At 37.9% G+C, this 19,831-nt stretch overlaps 1 protein-coding gene across 1 annotated transcript in view; it reads right to left on the bottom strand.

Moving 5' to 3' along the window:
* Positions 1-2,779: 2,779 nt before the first annotated feature.
* LOC102393666 (olfactory receptor 2L13) overlaps positions 2,780-19,831 on the bottom strand; it is an 87,275-nt gene continuing 70,223 nt past the window's right edge. Inside the window, exon 3 of the mRNA XM_044948713.1 lies at positions 2,780-3,384. Coding sequence (XP_044804648.1) covers positions 2,780-3,384 — 605 coding nt within the window. The remainder of the gene's footprint in view (positions 3,385-19,831) is intronic.

Raw genomic sequence — 19,831 nt, 5'->3', positions numbered from 1 at the left:
CATAGGCAAAACACTCTCCGACATACATCACAGCAGGATCCTCTATGACCCACCTCCCAGAATATTGGAAATAAAAGCAAAAATAAACAAATGGGACCTAATTAAACTTAAAAGCTTCTGCACAACAAAGGAAACTATAAGCAAGGTGAAAAGACAGCCTTCAGAATGGGAGAAAATAATAGCAAATGAAGCAACTGACAAACAACTAATCTCAAAAATATACAAGCAACTCCTACAGCTCAATTCCAGAAAAATAAATGACCCAATCAAAAAATGGGCCAAAGAACTAGATAGACATTTCTCCAAAGAAAACATACAGATGGCTAACAAACACATGAAAAGATGCTCAACATCACTCATTATCAGAGAAATGCACATCAAAACCACTATGAGGTACCACTTCACGCCAGTCAGAATGGCTGTGATCCAAAAGTCTACAAGCAATAAATACTGGAGAGGGTGTGGAGAAAAGGGAACCCTCTTACACTGTTGGTGGGAATGCAAACTAGTACAGCCACTATGGAGAACAGTGTGGAGATTCCTTAAAAAGCTGGAAATAGAACTGCCTTATGACCCAGCAATCCCACTGCTGGGCATACACACTGAGGAAACCAGAAGGGAAAGAGACACGTGTACCCCAGTGTTCATCGCAGCACTGTTTATAATAGCCAGGACATGGAAGCAACCTAGATGTCCATCAGCAGATGAATGGATAAGAAAGCTGTGGTACATATACACAATGGAGTATTACTCAGCCATTAAAAAGAATACATTTGAATCAGTTCTAATGAGGTGGATGAAACTGGAGCCTATTATACAGAGTGAAGTAAGCCAGAAAGAAAAACACCAATACAGTATACTAATGCATATATATGGAAATTAGAATGATGGTAACAATAACCCTGTATACGAGACAGCAAAAGAGACACTGATGTATAGAATAGTCTTTTGGACTCTGTGGGAGAGGGAGAGGGTGGGATGATTTGGGAGAATGGCATTGAAACATGTATAATATCATATATGAAATGAGTCACCAGTCCAGGTTCGATGCATGATACTGGGTGCTTGGGGCTGGTGCACTGGGACGACCCAGAGGGATGGTATGGGGAGGGAGAGGGAGGAGGGTTCAGGTTGGGGAACACATGTATACCTGTGGCGGATTCATTTTTTTTTGTTTGTTTTTTGTTTTTTGTGTTTTTTTTTGTTGTTTTTTTTTAATTTTATTTTATTTTTAAACTTTACATAACTGTATTAGATTTGCCGGATTCATTTTGATATATGGCAAAACCAATACAATATTTTAAAGTTAAAAAATAAAATTTTTTAAAAATACAGAATAAAAACACCTGAGCTTGAAGTTGAGATTAGAAGTTTTGTGAATACAATAGTAAATCAAAGACTGTAGAATGACATTTTCATATATATATATTCTAGGAAACTAACTTGATTGGGAAATTGTAGGATATATTTTATAATTGAAATTGACTTGAGTCATGAAAACACTTGAGAAGAAATTTAATTTTAATTTAAAATTTAAACACTTGGGAAAGAAATTTAATTTAAAAAGACCAGGAAAAGATCCTGGGAGCTTAAACTTGGGCAGTAAATGGAGAATTTGTGAGAGAGGGACTCCTCTAAGCCTTTTTTCCCCTATAATCATTAAAACTAACTCCTACATAACCCCAGTAATGGAGAGATGTGAAATAACTCAAGTGTGTTAGTAAAACACCAGTAGTAAAACTTTCGTTAAACACAACATTATGACATATTAGCATAGAATTTCAATGTGTATAAGCTCACATTCATATTTTACATGTTATAACTGAAATCTGAGACATTGCTTTTATATGTTGCATGCTGTAGCTCAGTCCTTTGTTTCCCTGCCATTATGTAAATGACTTTGTCAAATACAAATTTCTTTACCACTCTAATTTCTTTAAGGTCATTTAAATACATACTTTTCTTAATTTGAATATAGAATAAAACTGTTGATTATTCTCACAATTCTACAAAGGTCACCTAATCTCTATATATTTAATGAAATCTGAAAAATTCTAAGCCAAATAAGCCCCCTTAAAATAGTATCATAAAGGATATTACATTATAATGGACTCTGGAAGTTAATTACAATCAAAATAAAAGATTGAAACAGGTTAAAAAAAAACCTCATAAACACACTAGTAAGCTTGCTTCGCTTGTTACTTAATGTCCCACTATCCATATTTTATATATCACAAATATAATTTTATACACTACATTTAAAACATTTGAAAACATTTGATTGCATGTTCTAGGCCTGTGTTTTCCAACACAGTAACCACTGGCAATATATGGCTAATAGGCACTTAAAAATGTGTCGTCAAAAATTGCAATGGCCTATAAGTATAAATATAAGGGCTGTAAAGACTTAGAGTGAAAATAAAGTAATAGATTGATTCAATAAGTTTGTATCAATTGGATGTAGAAATGATAATGTCAGTATGGGTATATTATTATAAGTGATATATGTACATATATGTGACAAATATATTGCATAATATTTTACAATAACATGTCATTAACATCAATGTTCTTAATCTCAGTATTGATTATAACTTTGGGATTAAGTAAATACATTATTTAGATTAATTTTATTTTTTAAATGATGCTTAGTAGCTATACTTTAAGTGAAAATTTTAAATTACATAATAGCTCATATTCCTTTCAGATAGTAGTGCTCTAGGGTATTCTAACCACCATAGAAAGAGGGAATAAAGGAGGGTAAAGAGAACCATAATTATTACTTTGTAAAAGAGAATATCCCAAACACTCTTGTCATGGCCCCCAAGACTTCCTTATTCCTCAGACTGTAGATAATGGGATTGAGCATGGGGGTGAGAATAGTGTAAAAGACTGCCAAAATTTTATCTTCTGCTGGTGAGCGGAGATTCCTGGGCCGAAGATAAGTGTAGACAAAAGGTGCATAGTAAAATGTCACTACAGTTAAATGTGTTGAACAGGTGGTAAAGGCCTTTTTTCTTCCATCTTTTGAACGCATATGGTAGACAGCAAAAAGAACTCGGCCATAGGAAGCAGTGATGCCAAGGAAAGGAAGGAGGAGAAAGAGGCTTGTGCTCACAAAAACCATGTACTCATAGACCCAGGTGTCCATACAGGCCAGAGGCAACATAGCTGGGACATCACAGAAGAAGTGATCAATGGCCCTGGACTGGCAGTAAGGAATATGGAGGGCATAGACTGTGTGTGCCAGGGAGTTGAGAGACCCCAAGATCCAAGATCCCATAATCATCTTCATACACATCCTTTTGCTCATGCGGATACAATAGTGCAGGGGGTGGCAGATAGCCACATAACGATCGTAGGCCATTGAGGCCAGGAGTAAGCCTTCAGAACATGCCATGGTCAGGAAGAAGAAAGATTGCACTCCACATCCCAGGTAGGAGATGCCTTTCTGGCCAGAGAGAAAGTTGAACACCATCTTGGGGACGGTAGTGGAGAGGTACATTAGATCCATGAGGGAGAGCTGGCTGAGGAGAAAGTACATAGGTGTGTGGAGCCGGGGATCCAAACGTATGAGGTAAATCATGGCTGAGTTACCCACAGAGGCTAGAAAGAATATGAGGATGATAAGAAGTAGGAGAAGCCAACCAGTTTGATTTGGGAGGAACAACCCCAACAAAACGAAATCATTGGAAGTTTGATTCCATTTCTCCATGAAAATGTATTGCTCTTGAAAGACTAACAAAGACAAAAAAGAAAAAGAGCATAATACATGAAACAAAACAGGAGCATAAAAAGGAACATTTATTAATGTTTGCTTAGAATGAATTGTTTTTCCTTCAATACTGAAACTTTTGTTGAATCAATTTTAATATCTGAATTGAATGCTTCACTTCCATTTTTCTCTAGTAAGCATCTTATCAAGTGATCTTTAGTTTAAAATCTAGTATAATAGCCAGCAAAGATAAGCAAGGTAACTAAAGCATTCATTTCTGTATAACTCCTAGCCAGGCTCATCACTCACAATTTAACAAGTCACACAAATCTCTGCTTTCCCAGTGTCTGTCGGGTTGCTACAACATACTCACCAAAGTAATTGACTTATGTGACTCAGGGACTTTCTATATGCTTAAATTCTAGGTCTTCTATTAGCCCTGTTTTTGAGCTTGTGTGGCTACTTCAAAGTTCTAGTTGTTTAAATATTTCAAGTTTCCTAATTAGTAAATGCGTTGCTTTGTGTACCATGCCTTATTCAACACAACAGTGTAATCATTGCTCTTTTGAAAAAGATTTGGCTTAATTTAGTATAGACCAAAGCATACTGAAACTGGATTAGATAGTTACTATTTTTCTTTACTTAATTTGCCACACAGTAGATGGCAGTAGAGTCCTAGCAATGGAAAAACTTTCACTTGGAAGAAAGTTAAAGTGAAGTTGCTCAGTAGTGTCCGACTCTTTGCGACCCCATGGACTGTAGCCTACCAGGCTCCTCCCTCCATGGGATTTTCCAAGCAAGAGTACTGGAGTGGGTCACCATTGCCTGCTTCAAGGGATCTTCCCCACCCAGGATCGAACGCAGGTCTCCCGCATGTAGGCAGATGCTTTTACCATAAGAGCCACCAGGGAACTCTCACTTGAAATACACTTTTCCTTGGGAATTTTTATGTGTAACTCAAGTCAGATGCAACTTAGAGACTGAAGAACAACAATATTTTATGAGCTTCCCCAATGACTCAAGGGGTAAATAATCTTGTAACACAGGAGACACAATTTCGATCCCTGATTTGGGAAGATCCCCCCCAAGGAGGAAATGGTAACCCACTCCAGTATTCTACCTGGAAAATCCCATGGACAGAGAAGCTTGATGGGCTACAGTCCATAGGGTCAAAAGAGTCAGACATGACTGAGCACACACACTCAGCCTGGCCTGCAGCTGCACCAGAGAATTTCCTTCCTTTTCTTTGGTCACACAGCTCCTGGAGCTCAGCTTCAATTTAGGCCCTACCTTTGCTTGTACAGTGCCTTCTGGCGTCTGTTACCCACCCAGACAAGATGTGATGAAAGAAGCAGTCTGATTAGGGCTCACATGCTCATTCAGGCCAGGGAGAGGGAGATAACATGGCAATCACCACTGGGATGTGTGGGGAGTGCCTGTAGTAACAGAGGCTGACAGGCAGAGGCCTCCAACATTTTATAGCTTCTTTTTCTCTATGCGTCATGTTAATTATGGGGACTTCCTTGGTGGCTCAGATGGTAAAGCGTCTGCCTGCAATGCAGGAGACACGGGTTCAATCCCTGGGCTGGGAAGATCTCCTGGAGAAAGAAATGGCAACCCACTCCAGTATTCTTGCCTGGAAAATCCCATGGATGGAAGAGCCTGGTAGGCTGCAGTCCATGGGGTCACTAAGAGTCGGACACGACTGAGCGACTTCACTTTCACTTTCATGTTAGTTATGGCCATTTGTACATTCCTTCACTCAGTTTCTCAAACACATTAAACTGTGAATGCAGTATACTTCTTTTATTTTTAATGTATGTTTTATACCTCATTTGGAGAAGGCAATGGCACCCCACTCCAGTACTCTTGCCTGGAGAATCCCATGGACAGAGGAGCCTGGTAGGCTGCAGTCCATGGGGTCACTAAGAGTCGGACACGACTGAGCGACTTCACTTTCATGCATTGGAGAAGAAAATGGCAACCCACTCCAATGTTCTTGCCTGGAGAATCCCAGGGATGGGGGAGCCTGGTGGGCTGCTGTCTATGGGGTCTCACAGAGTCGGACACAACTGAAGCAACTTAGCAGCAGCATACTTCATTTACTCAGCTTAAGCGACAGATAGACTGTATGATTTCTTTTGTGTTCTTCTATCTGAAGAAGACTCTTAATGCCATATTATGTCAAACATTTAGATAATGTTGATTGGGCTATTACTCTTTTAAGCAGTAAGGAACAAGAATTAATGGTTTGTTGCAATTATTTCTGTTTCATAACTTAAAATCAACTGTTAGTTCATGTAACTTTGGTCAGCATGAATAATATTGTGAGAAAAAAAAAACAGCATAGAGAAATGGGGAAAAAATGTTTATATCTGTTTAGTTGGCAAATGCTAGCAATAAAAAATGCATAGTGGCACAAAAGAGGTACACAATATCATTGTTGCTAGAGGAGATCCTTATTGTCAAATAGCTCCTTATTGCTAAATTCAGACTTAAATTGAAGAAAGTAGGGAAAACCACTAGACCATTCAGGTATGACCTAAATCAAATCCTTTACAATTAGACAGTGGAAATGAGAAATGGATTCAAGGGATTAGATCTGATAGACAAAGTGCCTGAAGAACTATGGATGGAGGTTCATGACATTATACAGGAGGCAATGATCAAGACCATCCTCAAGAAAAAGAAATGCAAGAAGGCAAAATGGTTGTCTGAAGAGACCTTACAAATAGCTATGAAAAGAAGAAAAGCAAAAGGCAAAGGAGAAAAGGAAAGATATACCCATTTGAATGCAGAGTTCCAAAGAATAGCAGGGAGAGATAAGAAAGCCATCCCCAGTGATTAATGTAAAGAAAGAGAGGAAAACAATAGAAAGGGAAAGACTAGATACTTCTTCAAAAAAATTAGAGATACCAAAGGAACATTTCATGCAAAGATAGGCTCAATGAAGGACAGAAAAGTATGGACCTAACAAACATAACATATTAAGAAGAGGTGGCAAGAATACACAGAACTGTACAAAAAAGATCTTTATGACCCAGATAACCATGATGGTGTGATCACTCACTTAGAGCCAGACATCCTAGAATGTGAAGGCAAGTGGGCCTTAGGAAGCATCACAACGAACAGAGTGGATGTGACGGAATTCCAGTTGAGCTATTTCAAATGTTAAAAGATGATATTGTGAAAGTGCTGCACTCAATATGCCAGCAAATTTGGAAAACTCAGCAGTGGCCACAGGACTGGAAAAGGTCAATTTTCATTCCTAACCCAAAGAAGGGCAATGCCAAAGAATCTTCAAACCACCACATAATTGCACTCATCTCACACACTATCAAAATAATGCTCAAAATTCTCCAAGCCAACAACAGTAGGTGAACCATGAAATGTCATAAGCTCAAGCTAGATTTAGAAAAGGCAGAAAACCAGAAATCAAATTGTCAATATCTGTTGGATCTTCATAAAAGGAAGAGAATTCCAGAAAAACATCTATTTCTGCTTTATGCTGATACTGCTGCTGCTAAGTCACTTCAGTCGTGTCCAACTCTGTGAGACCACATTGACAGCAGCCCACCAAGAACCCCTGGGATTCTCCAGGCAAGAATACTGGAGTGGGTTGCCATTTCCTTCTCCAATGCATGAAAGAGAAAAGTGAAAGTGAAGTCACTCAGTCATGTCCGACTGTTAGCAACCCCATGGACTGCAGCCCACCAGGCTCCTCTGTCCATGGGATTTTCCAGATAAGAGTACTGGAGTGGGGTGCCATTGCCTTCTCCACTTCTGCTTTATAGATTACATCAAATCCTTTGACTGTGTAGATCATAACAAACTGGAAAATTCCTCAGGAGATGAGAATATGAGACCACCTTACCTGCTTCCTTAGAAATCTGTATTCAGGGCAAAAAACAACAGTTAGAATGGGACATGGAACAACGGACTGATTCCAAATTGATGAAGGAGTATGTCAAGGCTTGTCTTGTCACCCTGCTTATTTAACTTATATGCAGAGTACATCATGTGAAATGCCGGGCTGGATGGAGCATAAGCTGAAATCAAGATTGCTGGGAGAAATATCTATAACCTCAGGTATGCAGATGACACCACCCTTATGGCAGAAAGTGAAGAAGAACTAAAGAGGCTCTTGATGAAAGTGAAAAAAGAGAGTGAGAAAGCTGACCTAAAACTCAACATTCAAAAACTAAAATCATGGCATCTGGTCCCATCACTTCAAGGCAAATGAATGGAGAAACAATGGAAACAGTGACAGACTTTATTATTTTGGGCTCCAAAATCACTGCAGGTGGTGACTATAGCCTTGAAATTAAAAGACGCTTACTGCTTGAAAGAAAAGCTATGACCAACCTGCTAAATCGCTTCAGACATGTCCGACTCTGTGCGACACCATAGACAGAAGCCCACCAGTCTCCCTCGTCCCTGGGATTCTCCAGGCAACAACACTAGAGTGGGTTGCCATTTCCTTCTCCAATGCATGAAAGTGAAAAGTGAAGGGGAAGTCCGGACTACAGCCCACCAGGCTCCTCCGTCCATGGGATTTTCCAGGCAAGAGTACTGGAGGGGGGTGCCATTGCCTTCTCCAATGACCAACCTAGACAGCATATTAAAAAGAAGAGACATTACTTTGCAGACAAAAGTCCATCTAGTCAGAGCTATGGTTTTTCCAGTAGTCATGTATGGATGTGAGAGTTGGACTATAAAGGAAAGCTGACCTCCGAAGAATTGATGCTTTTGAACAGTGTTGTTGGAGAAGACTCTGGAGAGTCCCTTGGCCTGCAAGGACATCAAATCAGTCAATCCTCAAGGAAATCGGTCCTGAATATTCATTGGAAGGACTGATGCTGAAGCTGAAATGCCAATATTTTGGTCAACTGATATGAAGAATTGAGTCATTGAAAAGGACCCTGATGCTGGGAAAGATTGAAGGTAGGAAGAGAAGGGGATGGCAGAGGGTGAGATGGTTGGATGGCATCACCAACAGGATGGACATGAGTTTGATCAAACTCTAGGAGTTGGTGATGGACAGGGAGGCCTGGCGTGCTGCAGTCCATGGGGTCACAAAGAATAAGACACGACTGAGCAACTGAATTGAACTGAACTGAGAGGCAATCCTAGATATCTTCTGCTTTTTTTTTAATTTCTAGAAATAAAAAATAATGACCTAACATGTAAGAACAAAGGATAGTCACCATCATTAAAGTACACTCATTCCTTCAAACAATATTCACTTACTTTTTATTTTACAACAGTACTGCTAGGCACTGAGCTGCTTTGTTAATTAAAACCCAATTCTACAACCAAAAGTTAAATTTTAGTAAGTGAAAAAACAATAAAGCAACAAACTCAATGTTGCTATCTGTTGTTATATAATGGTTAGTACTAAAAATAAAAATAACTAGGGTAAAGAAATAAAGTTATATATGACAGAACTGAAAAAATGAATAAATAAGTAAACCCAGTAGGCAATATTAATAATAAAACCAGTAGACAATATTAAAGAAAGTCTGGTTAAAAAATTTTCAACTCAGAGTGAACAACAGGTAAAATGGAATACTGTTTTGTTTCTCAGAACAATACCAATGAGATCAGGGTTTTTGATAAGTAGAACATTTGGGCATTTGTGTAGGAACTACTATACTATGATAGGAACTTCCATTTTTTTCTGAGCAAGACAAAGAAGCCAGTGAGAATGGCAAGATTAGGTATGTTTCTAGAATTCATACAAGATGCTCTGGGTGAGTAAACAGTGCAAAGAGGAGTACATGTATGAATAGAATACTAGTTAAGAAGTCAAAACAGCCCCAGACAGTAACCTGCTTCATTTAGGTAATGGCATCAAAATTATTCCAGGCTTTGGAGGCAGTACACATTTAATGTTAATATTTGATCTTGAATTCAATAATAAGCTCACATCCCCAGATATAAACCTAATATAAATCATAGCTGTGATTGCAGAATGCCTAGCATTTATTTTTCTAACTTATTTTTACTTTTACCAAGGTGCTGATACTAGAAAAGTTTTGCATATTTTATCATTTGTTTATATTTGGCTCTATCATCTGACTTTTGAGTTTGTCATTTTATGCTGGAGACAAGCCCTACAAGTCAGACACGACTGAGCGACTGAACTGAAGTCCTGGGAAAATCAGGACAGTTGTTTACCGATTTAGGGATAGGGTATTACCTGATGAATCATCCTTTCTCTGCACTCTTACAGAGTGACTATTGCATAGTGGCTTTCAACATTTTATCTGTCTGATGAAATGAATGAAAGCATTGCCTGAAAAGTAGATTAGTGTGATACTCATAAAAGGTAGCCAGTTCAGTTCAAAAATCAGTCTTTAGTATATGTGGCTTGGAAATTAAGAGAAGAGAGTCTCATAGGGCACTTTCCTCATTTCTTCATTTAATCCAGGTCTAAATTCAGGGGAGGAAAAGTACCAACCAGTCCTCCTAGGAGGTGTGTTTCCAATAGCAAGTGCCATACAAACAGCGCCAGCTCTGTTAATGTATTGTATGGGCCAGTAATTTTGTAGAGAGACACATAAGCATGTTGATTCTATGCTGTATGAATTAGAGCTCAGAGTATCATCATAAAGTTGATGATAGCTACAACACCTATTTTTTTTTCTAAACTAAAAGCTGACATTTTGGTAGACAATAGAAACCAACAGTTAATTTCAATACCCTATAAATCTGGAACTTGAAGCTTTTAGGACATGGATCACAGAAGCTGGAACTCAGGGTCTCTTTTTGTTGATACCCAACAGATTTCTTTATTGGGTATGGACTTTACTTAATGCACCAAAGTTACATGAAACAACACCCTTTGTTTATCTTATAGCTTGGAGAATATTGTCCCTGAGACTACAATTGGGCCTACAATGAATGCTTCTCTTGGTCATTTTAAGAATCATATTTCTGACATTCATAGAGTTAAAAGGAAAAAAAAATCTCAACTTACAGAATCTGCTACATGTAAATGTGTCAATGTCAGGGTCCTGAATTTATTTTTGCAAAAGTTACATTTCAGGGACCCTTAAAAAAAGTCTTGTAGACAGACAGCCCAAGACCAATAAACAAATTGTCTGAGCCTCAGCTAACTTAATTCCCACAACCTTATAGGACAGCTCTGAAGATGGACCTAAACAGACTCTGTTCAGCAAGCACAGAGGTCCTCAGTAAGTGTCATTCTTCTTTGCCCATTCTATATCTTAATCATTGATAAATAGCACATAGAGAGAAATAAAGTGTCTTAGTTAAGGTAACACACCACTCCAGAGCCACACATAATATATTTCTATCCGGTACATATTACTTATTTTTACATCTTTATATTTCAAGTTCACACTTTACTTTTCCAATTTGCTTTGAAACTGCTTATTCTCTGTGCAGAACAAAATATTTTCCTAAGACAGGAAAACCATATCTTTAACGTTACTCCCTAGTAACCCAAATCAACTCAATTCTATAAAAATACTATGACTCACCTTTTCTGAAGTTCTTGTGTATTTTGAGAGAGAATGTAGCCTTATAATGGCACAATTTCTTGCTATCAGTACATTGAATTATTTAAAATGTTTAAGTACCAAATTGTACTGACATTGTTTCTTGGGCTAGGCTACAAGATCATGTCACAGGTCAAAAGTGTCTACATCAAATCAAAACTCTCTGACGTAAGAATCTCTGCTTTATTTGCTAAAATTCATGAGAAAGAAATTCTGAGGGCACATTGTGATATATATTCCTCATTGCTCCTCTGTATATCATTTTCTTTAGCATAAAACTATGGCCATTTTTAGTTTCCTTTTGTCCAAGACTCACTGGATTTAGAAAACAACTTAACTCTGTCTAGTGAAATATTTTTCCATTTGCATAGGTATTGGTTAGTTAAAGCAACTTTCTTTCCTATTACCTGTTCCAGTGAATGCAGGCAAACACATTTTATACTTAGTTCCCACAGGTCCTACTGTTGGAAGACAGAAAGGTAAGTTGTAACATTTTATATGCAGATTGTTACATCATCAACTCTTTAGCTATTTCTCTCTCTCCTGTAATTGATCCCCAATGTCCAAGTCCACTGTGGCCAAAATCTTGGAAATTTAGTTGACTTTTCTTATTTAAAGATGAACTCAGTTATGCACCTAGAGAAAAAGTCAACTCAATTGATGTTGCATTCCCAGAATCCCAAAGAAAGGATGAACTTCATTATTTCAAAACATGACTTAATACCTGTGAAATGTCACATCATGTATATTAAAATTTTGTAAGTTAGAAATCTACAGACTTAAGAGTTGCAGATAGTACTTATTGGTACTTGGCTGAATAAGAGAAACAGTATCAGAGACAGCTTCCTGCCTGTTTGAGCAAACTCTGGGAGATAGTGGAGAACAGGGAAGCCTGGTGTGCTGCAGTTATGCGGTTGCAGAGTCAGACACAACTTAGTGACTGAACAAGAACAACAGAGGAAATTATTGGTGATTGTGACTAAATTAAATTTTGCTATGTCAAAATACTTTCTTCCTTTTATTGAGGAGTGGATAAGTAATACATAAAAATATTAATCCAGTCAGCTGTTCTACTGAAGTGGAAAGTTGACTCCTAGAGGTAATGCAATACAATAAGCATTTAGACAGAGAAAAACCTAGCCTGCCAGGCCCACCACTGGTTAAGCAGTTGGCTGGGAAAAATTACTTAAGGTTCTAGTTTACTGCTAAGCTTCTGCAGTTGTTCTAAAAAATATTCTAAGAACAAAATGGAATAATATATGTCAGATGTTTACACAGTACCTTTCACAGAGAAAAGCCTCAATACATTTTAGGATTTATTACCCCATTCAATTAACAGATTTATAATCAAGAAAAGTATTAAAATGGGGTCACTTGTCCTGGGAAAAGATCATGGAATATTGTTTAGCATGATTTTACTTAATAAATAACAATGTTGTACTTTATATATGGCACATTATATGTATTTATATGGTGAAAATAAAATATAAAACTAAATCAATTTATTTCACTGCTTTGCCTTTGATTAGGGGATAAGTTATTAACATGTGCATAATTTTTCTTATAGTAATTATATTAATGTCTATGTCTCCCTATCATATGGCATCCTCTTTGCATTTACTCTAACCTGGTTAAACCTCATCCTCAGCATATTATCAAGACCAAACGACCCACTGAGCAGCAAAACATGACTGTTTTGTATAAAACAGTATAAAATTAAGAACTATGTGACAAATCTCACTTTAAAATTATTAAAAAAGATAAATAAATCTTGAGTTAGCTTCTTGGCAAAGTCACAATATGGCCATAATCTCTGAAGACTTTCTCTAAACTAGTAATCTATGCATGCTTTCCTATGAAAAACTCTAACACACTTTAATAATCTGTAGACTCAGATGGAAAAGGAAAAAAATGTATTAAAACATTATCAATCACAATTCCGATTCTATTAGAACTAAATGTACAAGTGTTCTGAACTTTGGACCCATAATTCCCTATTATTTCCTGTGTCAATGCACAAAATAACCCTGTTACTATTTTTCAGTTGATAAGTCTTGTCTCACTCTTTGCAGTCCTATTGACATGCTAAGGCTCTCCTGTCCTCCTCTACATCCTGGAGTTTGCTCAAATTCATGTTCATTGAGTCAGTTATGCTAACAATCTTGTCTTCTGTCATGCCTTTCTTTTGCCTTCAATCTTTCCCAGCATCAGGGTATTTTCCAATAAGTCAGCTCTTCGCATCATGTACCCAAAGTATTGGAGCTTCACCATCAGCAACAATCTTTCCAATGAATATTCAGGATTGATTTCATTCAGATGGATGAGTTTGTTCTCTTTGCAGTCCAAGGCACTCTCAAGAGTCTTCTCCAGCACCACAGTTCAAAAGCATCAGTTCTTCAGTGCTCAGCCTTCTTTATGGTCCAACTCTCACACTCATACCTGACTACTAAAAAAATCATGCCTTTAATGTATGGACCTTTGTCAGCAAAGTGATGTCTCTGCTTTTTAATATGCTGTCTATGTTTTTCATAGTTTCAATTCTAAGGAACAAGTGTCTTTTAATTTCATGGCTGCGGTCAAGTACTGCAGTGATTTTGGAGTCCAAGAAAATAAAATTTGTCACTGTTTCCACTTTTTCCAATTTTATTTGCCATGAAGTGATGAGACTGGATGGCATTATCTTAGTTTGCTATTTTTTTTAGTATTGAATTTTAAGCCAGCATTTTCTTTTTACTCTCCTCTTTCACATCTATCAAGAGACTCTTTGGTTCCTCTTCACTTTCTACCATTAAAGTGGTCTCAGTTGCATATCTGATGATGCCACTGTTATTGATATATCTTCCAGCAATTTTGATTCCAGCTTGTGATTCACCCATCATGGCATTTCACATGACATATTCTGCATATAACTTAAATAAGCAGGTGGACAGACTTGTCATACTCCTTTCCCAGTTTGGAACCAATCCATAGTTCCATGTCTGAGTCTAACTGTAGCTTCTTGACCCACATACATGTTTCTCAGAAAACAGGTAAGATAGTCAGGTACTCCAATCTCTTTAATAATTTTCCACAGTTTTTTGTGATCCACACAGTCAAAGCCTTTAGCATAGTCAATGAAGCAGAATTAGATATTTGTATGGAGTTCCCTTGCTTTCCCCATGATACAATGAATGTTGGTATTCAACCTCTTGTTCCTCTGCCTTTTCTAAATCCAGCTTGTACATCTGAAAGTTAATGGTTTAAGCCTAGCTTTAAGGATTTTGAGCATAAAGTTTCCATCATGTGAATGAGGGCAATATTAAAGAAATAGTTTCAACATTCATTGGCATTGCCCTTCTTTGGGATTGAAATGAAACCTAATCTTCTCCAGTTCTGTGCCACTGATTAATTTTTCAAATTTCCTGGCATATTGAGTGCAGCACTTTCACAGCATCATATTTTGGAATTTGAAATACCACAGCTGGAATTTCATCGCATCCACTAGCTTTGTTCATAGTAATGCTTCCTAATGCCTATATGTTCCAAAGAAAAGCAAGGCCAAAGAATGCTTAAACTACCACACAATTGCACTCATCTCACATGCTAGTAAAGTAATGCTCAAAATTCTCCAAGCCAGGCTTCAACAATATGTGAACCATGAACTTCCAGATGTTCAAGCTGGCTTTAGAAAAGGCAGAGGAACCAGAGATCAAATTGCCACATCTGTTGGATCATCAAAAAAGCAAGAGAGTTCCTGAAAAACATCTATTTCTGCTTTATTGACTATGCCAAAACCTTTGACTGTGTGGATCACCACAAATTGTGGAAAATTCTGAAAGAGATGGGAATACCAGACCACCTGACCTGCCTCTTGAGAAATCTGTATGCAGGTCAGGAAGCAAGTTAGAACTGGACATGGAACAACAGACTGGTTCCAAATAGGAAAAGGAGTCAAGGCTGTATATTGTCACTCTACTTATTTAACTTATATGCAGTGTACATCACGTGAAATGCCAGGCTGGATGAAGCACAAGCTGGAATCAAGATTGCCGGGAGAAATATCAATAACCTCAGATATGCAGATGATACCACCCTTATGGCAGAAAGCGAAGAAGAACTAAAGGGCCTTTTGATGCAAGTGAAAGTGGAGAGTGAAAAAGTTGGCTTAAAGCTCAACATTCAGAAAACGAAGATCATGGCATCTGGTCCCGTCACTTCATGGCAAATGGATGGGGAAACAGTGGCAGATTTTATTTTGGGCTCGGGGGTGGGGGGATGGGGGAGGACTTCAAAATTACTGCAGATAGTGACTGCAGCCATGAAATTAAAAGACACTCCTTGGAAGAAAAGTTATGACCAACCTAGATAGCATATTAAAAAGCAGAGACAATACTTTGCCAACAAAGTCCGTCTAATCAAGGCTATGAGTTTTCCAATAGTCATGTATGGATGTGAGAGTTGGACTATAAAGAAAGCTGAGCACAGAAAAACGGATGCTTTTGAACTGTGGCATTCAAGATGACTCTTGAGAGTCCCTTGGACAGCAAGCAGATCCAACCAGTCTATCCTCAAGGAAATCGGTCCTGGATATTAATTGGAAGCACTGATGCTGAAGCTGAAACTCCAACACTTTGGCCACCTGATGGGAAGAACTGACTCATTTGAAAAGACCCTGATGCTGGGAAAGGTTGAAGGCAAGAGAACAAGGGGACGACAAAGGATGAGAAGGTTGAATAGCATCACTGACTCAATGGGCTTGAGTTTGAGCATGCTCCTTGAGTTGGTGATGGATAGGGAGGCCTGGCATGCTGCAGTCTATGGGGTTTCAAGAATCAGACACAACTGAGTAAATGAACTGAACTGAATGCCTATGTGACTTCACAATCCTGGAAATTTGCCTCTAAGTGAGTGACAACACCATCGTGGTTATTCAGGTTATTAAGTGTTTTCTTGCATATTTCTTCTGTGTTTTCTTGCTATCCCTTTTTAATCTCTTCTTCTTCTGTTAGTTCCTTACAATTTCCGTCCTTTTTCATGCCCATCCTTACATGAAATGTCCCCTTGATATCTCCAATTTTCTTAAAGGATCTCTAGTCTTTTCCATTCTATTTTTTCCTTCTATTTCTTTGCATTGTTCATTTAAGAAGGAATTCTTATCTCTCCTTGCTATTCTCTGAAACTTTGTATTCAGTAGGGTATCTTTCCCTTTCTTCTTCGCTTTTTGCTTCTTTTCTGTCCTCAGCTGTTTGTAAAGCTTGCTCAGTGAACCACTTTGCTTTCTTGCATTACTTTTTATTGGAGATGGTTTTGGTCACCACCTCCTGTACAGTGTTATGAACTTCCATCCATAGTTCTTCAGGCACTCTGTCTACCATAACTAATTCCTTGAATCTGCTTGTCACCTCCACTGTGTAATCATAAGGGATTTAATTTAGGTCATACCTGAATGGCTAGTAGTTGTCCCTACTTTCTTCAATTCAAGTATGAATTTTACAATAAAGAGCTCATGATCTGTGCCACAGTCAGCTCCAGATTTTGTTTTTGTTGATGTATAGCACTTCTCCAGCTTCAGCTGCAAAGAATATAATCAGTCTTATTTTGATATGACTATTTGGTTATGTCCATGTGTAGAGTCTTCTCTTATGTTGCTGGAAAAAAAGTGTTTGCTATGACCAGCATGTTCTTCTGGTAAAATCATGTTAGCCTTTGTCCTGCTTCATTTTGTACTCCAATGACAAACTTGCCTATCACTCCAGGTATCTCTTGAGTTCCTACTTTTGCATTCTAATCCCTATGATAAAAAAGACATACTTGGGGGATGTTAGTTCTAGAAGGTGTTGTGTGCAGTCTTCATGGAACTGGTCAACTTTAGCTTCTTTGGCTTTAGCAGTTGGGGCATAGTGTTGGATCACTATGATGTTGAATGATTTGCTTTGGAAACAAACTGAGATCATTCTGTCATTTTCTAGACTGCACCCAAGTACTGCATTTTGGACTCTTTTGACTATGATGGTTACTCCTTCATCTTAGGGATTCTTGCCCACAGTCATAGATATATCTGATATATCATACATATGTGTGTGTGTGTGTGTGTGTGTGTATATATATATATATATATATATACACACAGACATATATATATATATATATGAACTAAATTTGCCCTTTCTGTCCATTTTACTTCACTAATTCCTAAGATGTCTATGCTCACTCTTGCCACATCCTGCTTCAGTTCATTTCAGTCATGTCTGACTCTTTGTGACCCCATGAGCTGCAGCACTCCAGGCCTCCCTGTCCATCACCAACTCCCAGAGCCTACCCAAACTCATGTCCATTGAGTCGGTGATATCCTGCTTGACCACATCCAATTTACCCTCACTCATGGACATAACATTCAAGGTTCCTATACAATATTGTTCTTTAGAGCATTTGATTTTACTTTCATCACCAGACGCATACACAGCTGGGCATCGTTTTCACTTTGGCTGAGCCTCTTCATTCTTTCTGGAGCAATTAGTAACTGCCCTTCAGTCTTCCCCAGTAGCATACTGGATGCCTTCCAACTTGAGGGGCTCATTTTCTGGTGTCATATTTTTTTTTCTTTTTTCATACTCTCAATGGGGCCATCAGGAAAGAATCCTGGATTAGGTTGCCATTTGTTCCTCCAATAGATCATGTTCTGTCAGAACTCTTCACTATGATCTATTTATTTTGAGTGGCCTTGCACAGCATGGCTTATAGATTCATTGAGTTATTCAAACCCCTTTGCCACCACAAGGCTGAGATCCATAAGCAGAGAAATGATCCTACTCCTATCCAAATCCACTCCTTTTACTTAAGTATGAGGCTAACCCCTTCTCACCATATTCTCTTTCCATTGTATTCTCTCCTGGATTATCATCAGCAGCATGCAAATGCTTGAGAATTAAAAGAAAATATGGCTCCAAAGGATTTGATCTTGCTCTTCAAAATAATATAAAAATTGGACAATAGGGCAAAGTCAGCCTCTTCAATAAATGGTGCTGGGAAAACTAGATAGCAAATTGTAAAAGAATTAAAGTAGAACACTTTCCAACACCATACACAAAGTCAAAATCCAAATGGACTAAAGACCTAAATGCAAGACCATAAACTATATTAAACTCTTAGAGGAAAACATAGGCAGAACACTTGGTGACATAAATCAAAGCTAGATCCTCTATGACCCACCTCCTAGAGTAATAGAAATAAAAGCAAAAGTAAACAAGTGGGACCTGATTAAACTTAAAAAGCTTTTGCACAGGAAAACAAACTATAAGCAAGATGAAAAGACCCTCAGAGTGGGAGAAAATAATAGCAAATGAAATACTGACAAAGGATTAATTTCCAAAATATACAAGCAGCTCATATAACTCAATACCAGAAAAACAACCCAATCAAAAAGTAGGAAAAAGACCTAAACAGACATTTTTCCAAAGAAGACATACAGATGGCTAACAAACACATGAAAAGATGCTCAACATCACTCATTATTAGAGAAATGCAAATCATAACTACAATGAGATATCACCTTACACCAGTCAGAATGGCCATCATCAAAAAGTCTACAAACAATAAATGCTGGAGAGGGTGTGGAGAAAAGGGAACCTTCTTGCACTGTTGGTGGGAATGTAAATTGATACAGCCACTATGGAAGACGGTATGGAGATTCCTTTAAAAACTAGGAATAAAACCACCATATGACCCAGCAATCCCACTCCTAGGCATATATCCTGAGGAAACCAAAATTGAAAAAAACACATGTATCCCATTGTTCATTGAAGCACTATTTACAATAGCTAGAACATGGAAGCAATCTAGATGTCCATCGACAGTTGAATGGATAAAGAAGCTGTGGTACATATACACAATGGTATATTGTTCAGCCATAAAAAAGAACATATTTGAGTCAGTTCTAATTAGATGGATGAACCTAGAACCTATTGTACAGAATGAAGTAAGTCAGAAAGAGAAAGATAAATATCGTATTCCAATGCATATATACAGAATCTAGAAAAATGGTATTGAAGAATTTATTCACAGGGCAGCAATGGAGAAACAGACATAGAGAATAGACTTATCGACATGGGGAGAGGAGAGGGTGAGATGTATGGAAAGAGTAAAATAATAATAACATAAAAATTTGGAGTTCTCACCAGAGATCACAAGCATCTCTTTCTATCATGGGGATGAAACTTGCTCACTTTTTAAGGTAAAACAGTTGTAGGTATTATGGGCAAAGGGTTGCCAAGATTGAGAGAATCCAGAGTGTGAAATAGTCTGTGATGGTGTTTCCATGGAGCCACTGTGATGAAAATGAGTTGAGATTTTTTTCTTTTTCCTAATTTATTAAAGAACAGCCAGATTTTGTTTTATCTAGTGTTAAGAGATCATTCTGTGATAATTTTGTGAGTACAGGGAACCTTGGTAATGACAGACATGTTTAAGAGTTTTACTTATGTGTGTGGAAGTCTGTGAGGGCAGGGATAAAGGATTAAATGAGGTAGAGTTCCAATTAGTGTGAAGTCATTATTGTGGATAATGGCTAGATGTCTGGTCAGGGATTTGGGAAAAATCAATTTTAAAATGGCAA

This window comes from Bubalus bubalis, chromosome 9, assembly GCF_019923935.1.
Source record: "Bubalus bubalis isolate 160015118507 breed Murrah chromosome 9, NDDB_SH_1, whole genome shotgun sequence".
Lineage (NCBI taxonomy): Eukaryota > Metazoa > Chordata > Mammalia > Artiodactyla > Bovidae > Bubalus > Bubalus bubalis.
This window is presented reverse-complemented; position numbering and strand designations above follow the sequence as displayed.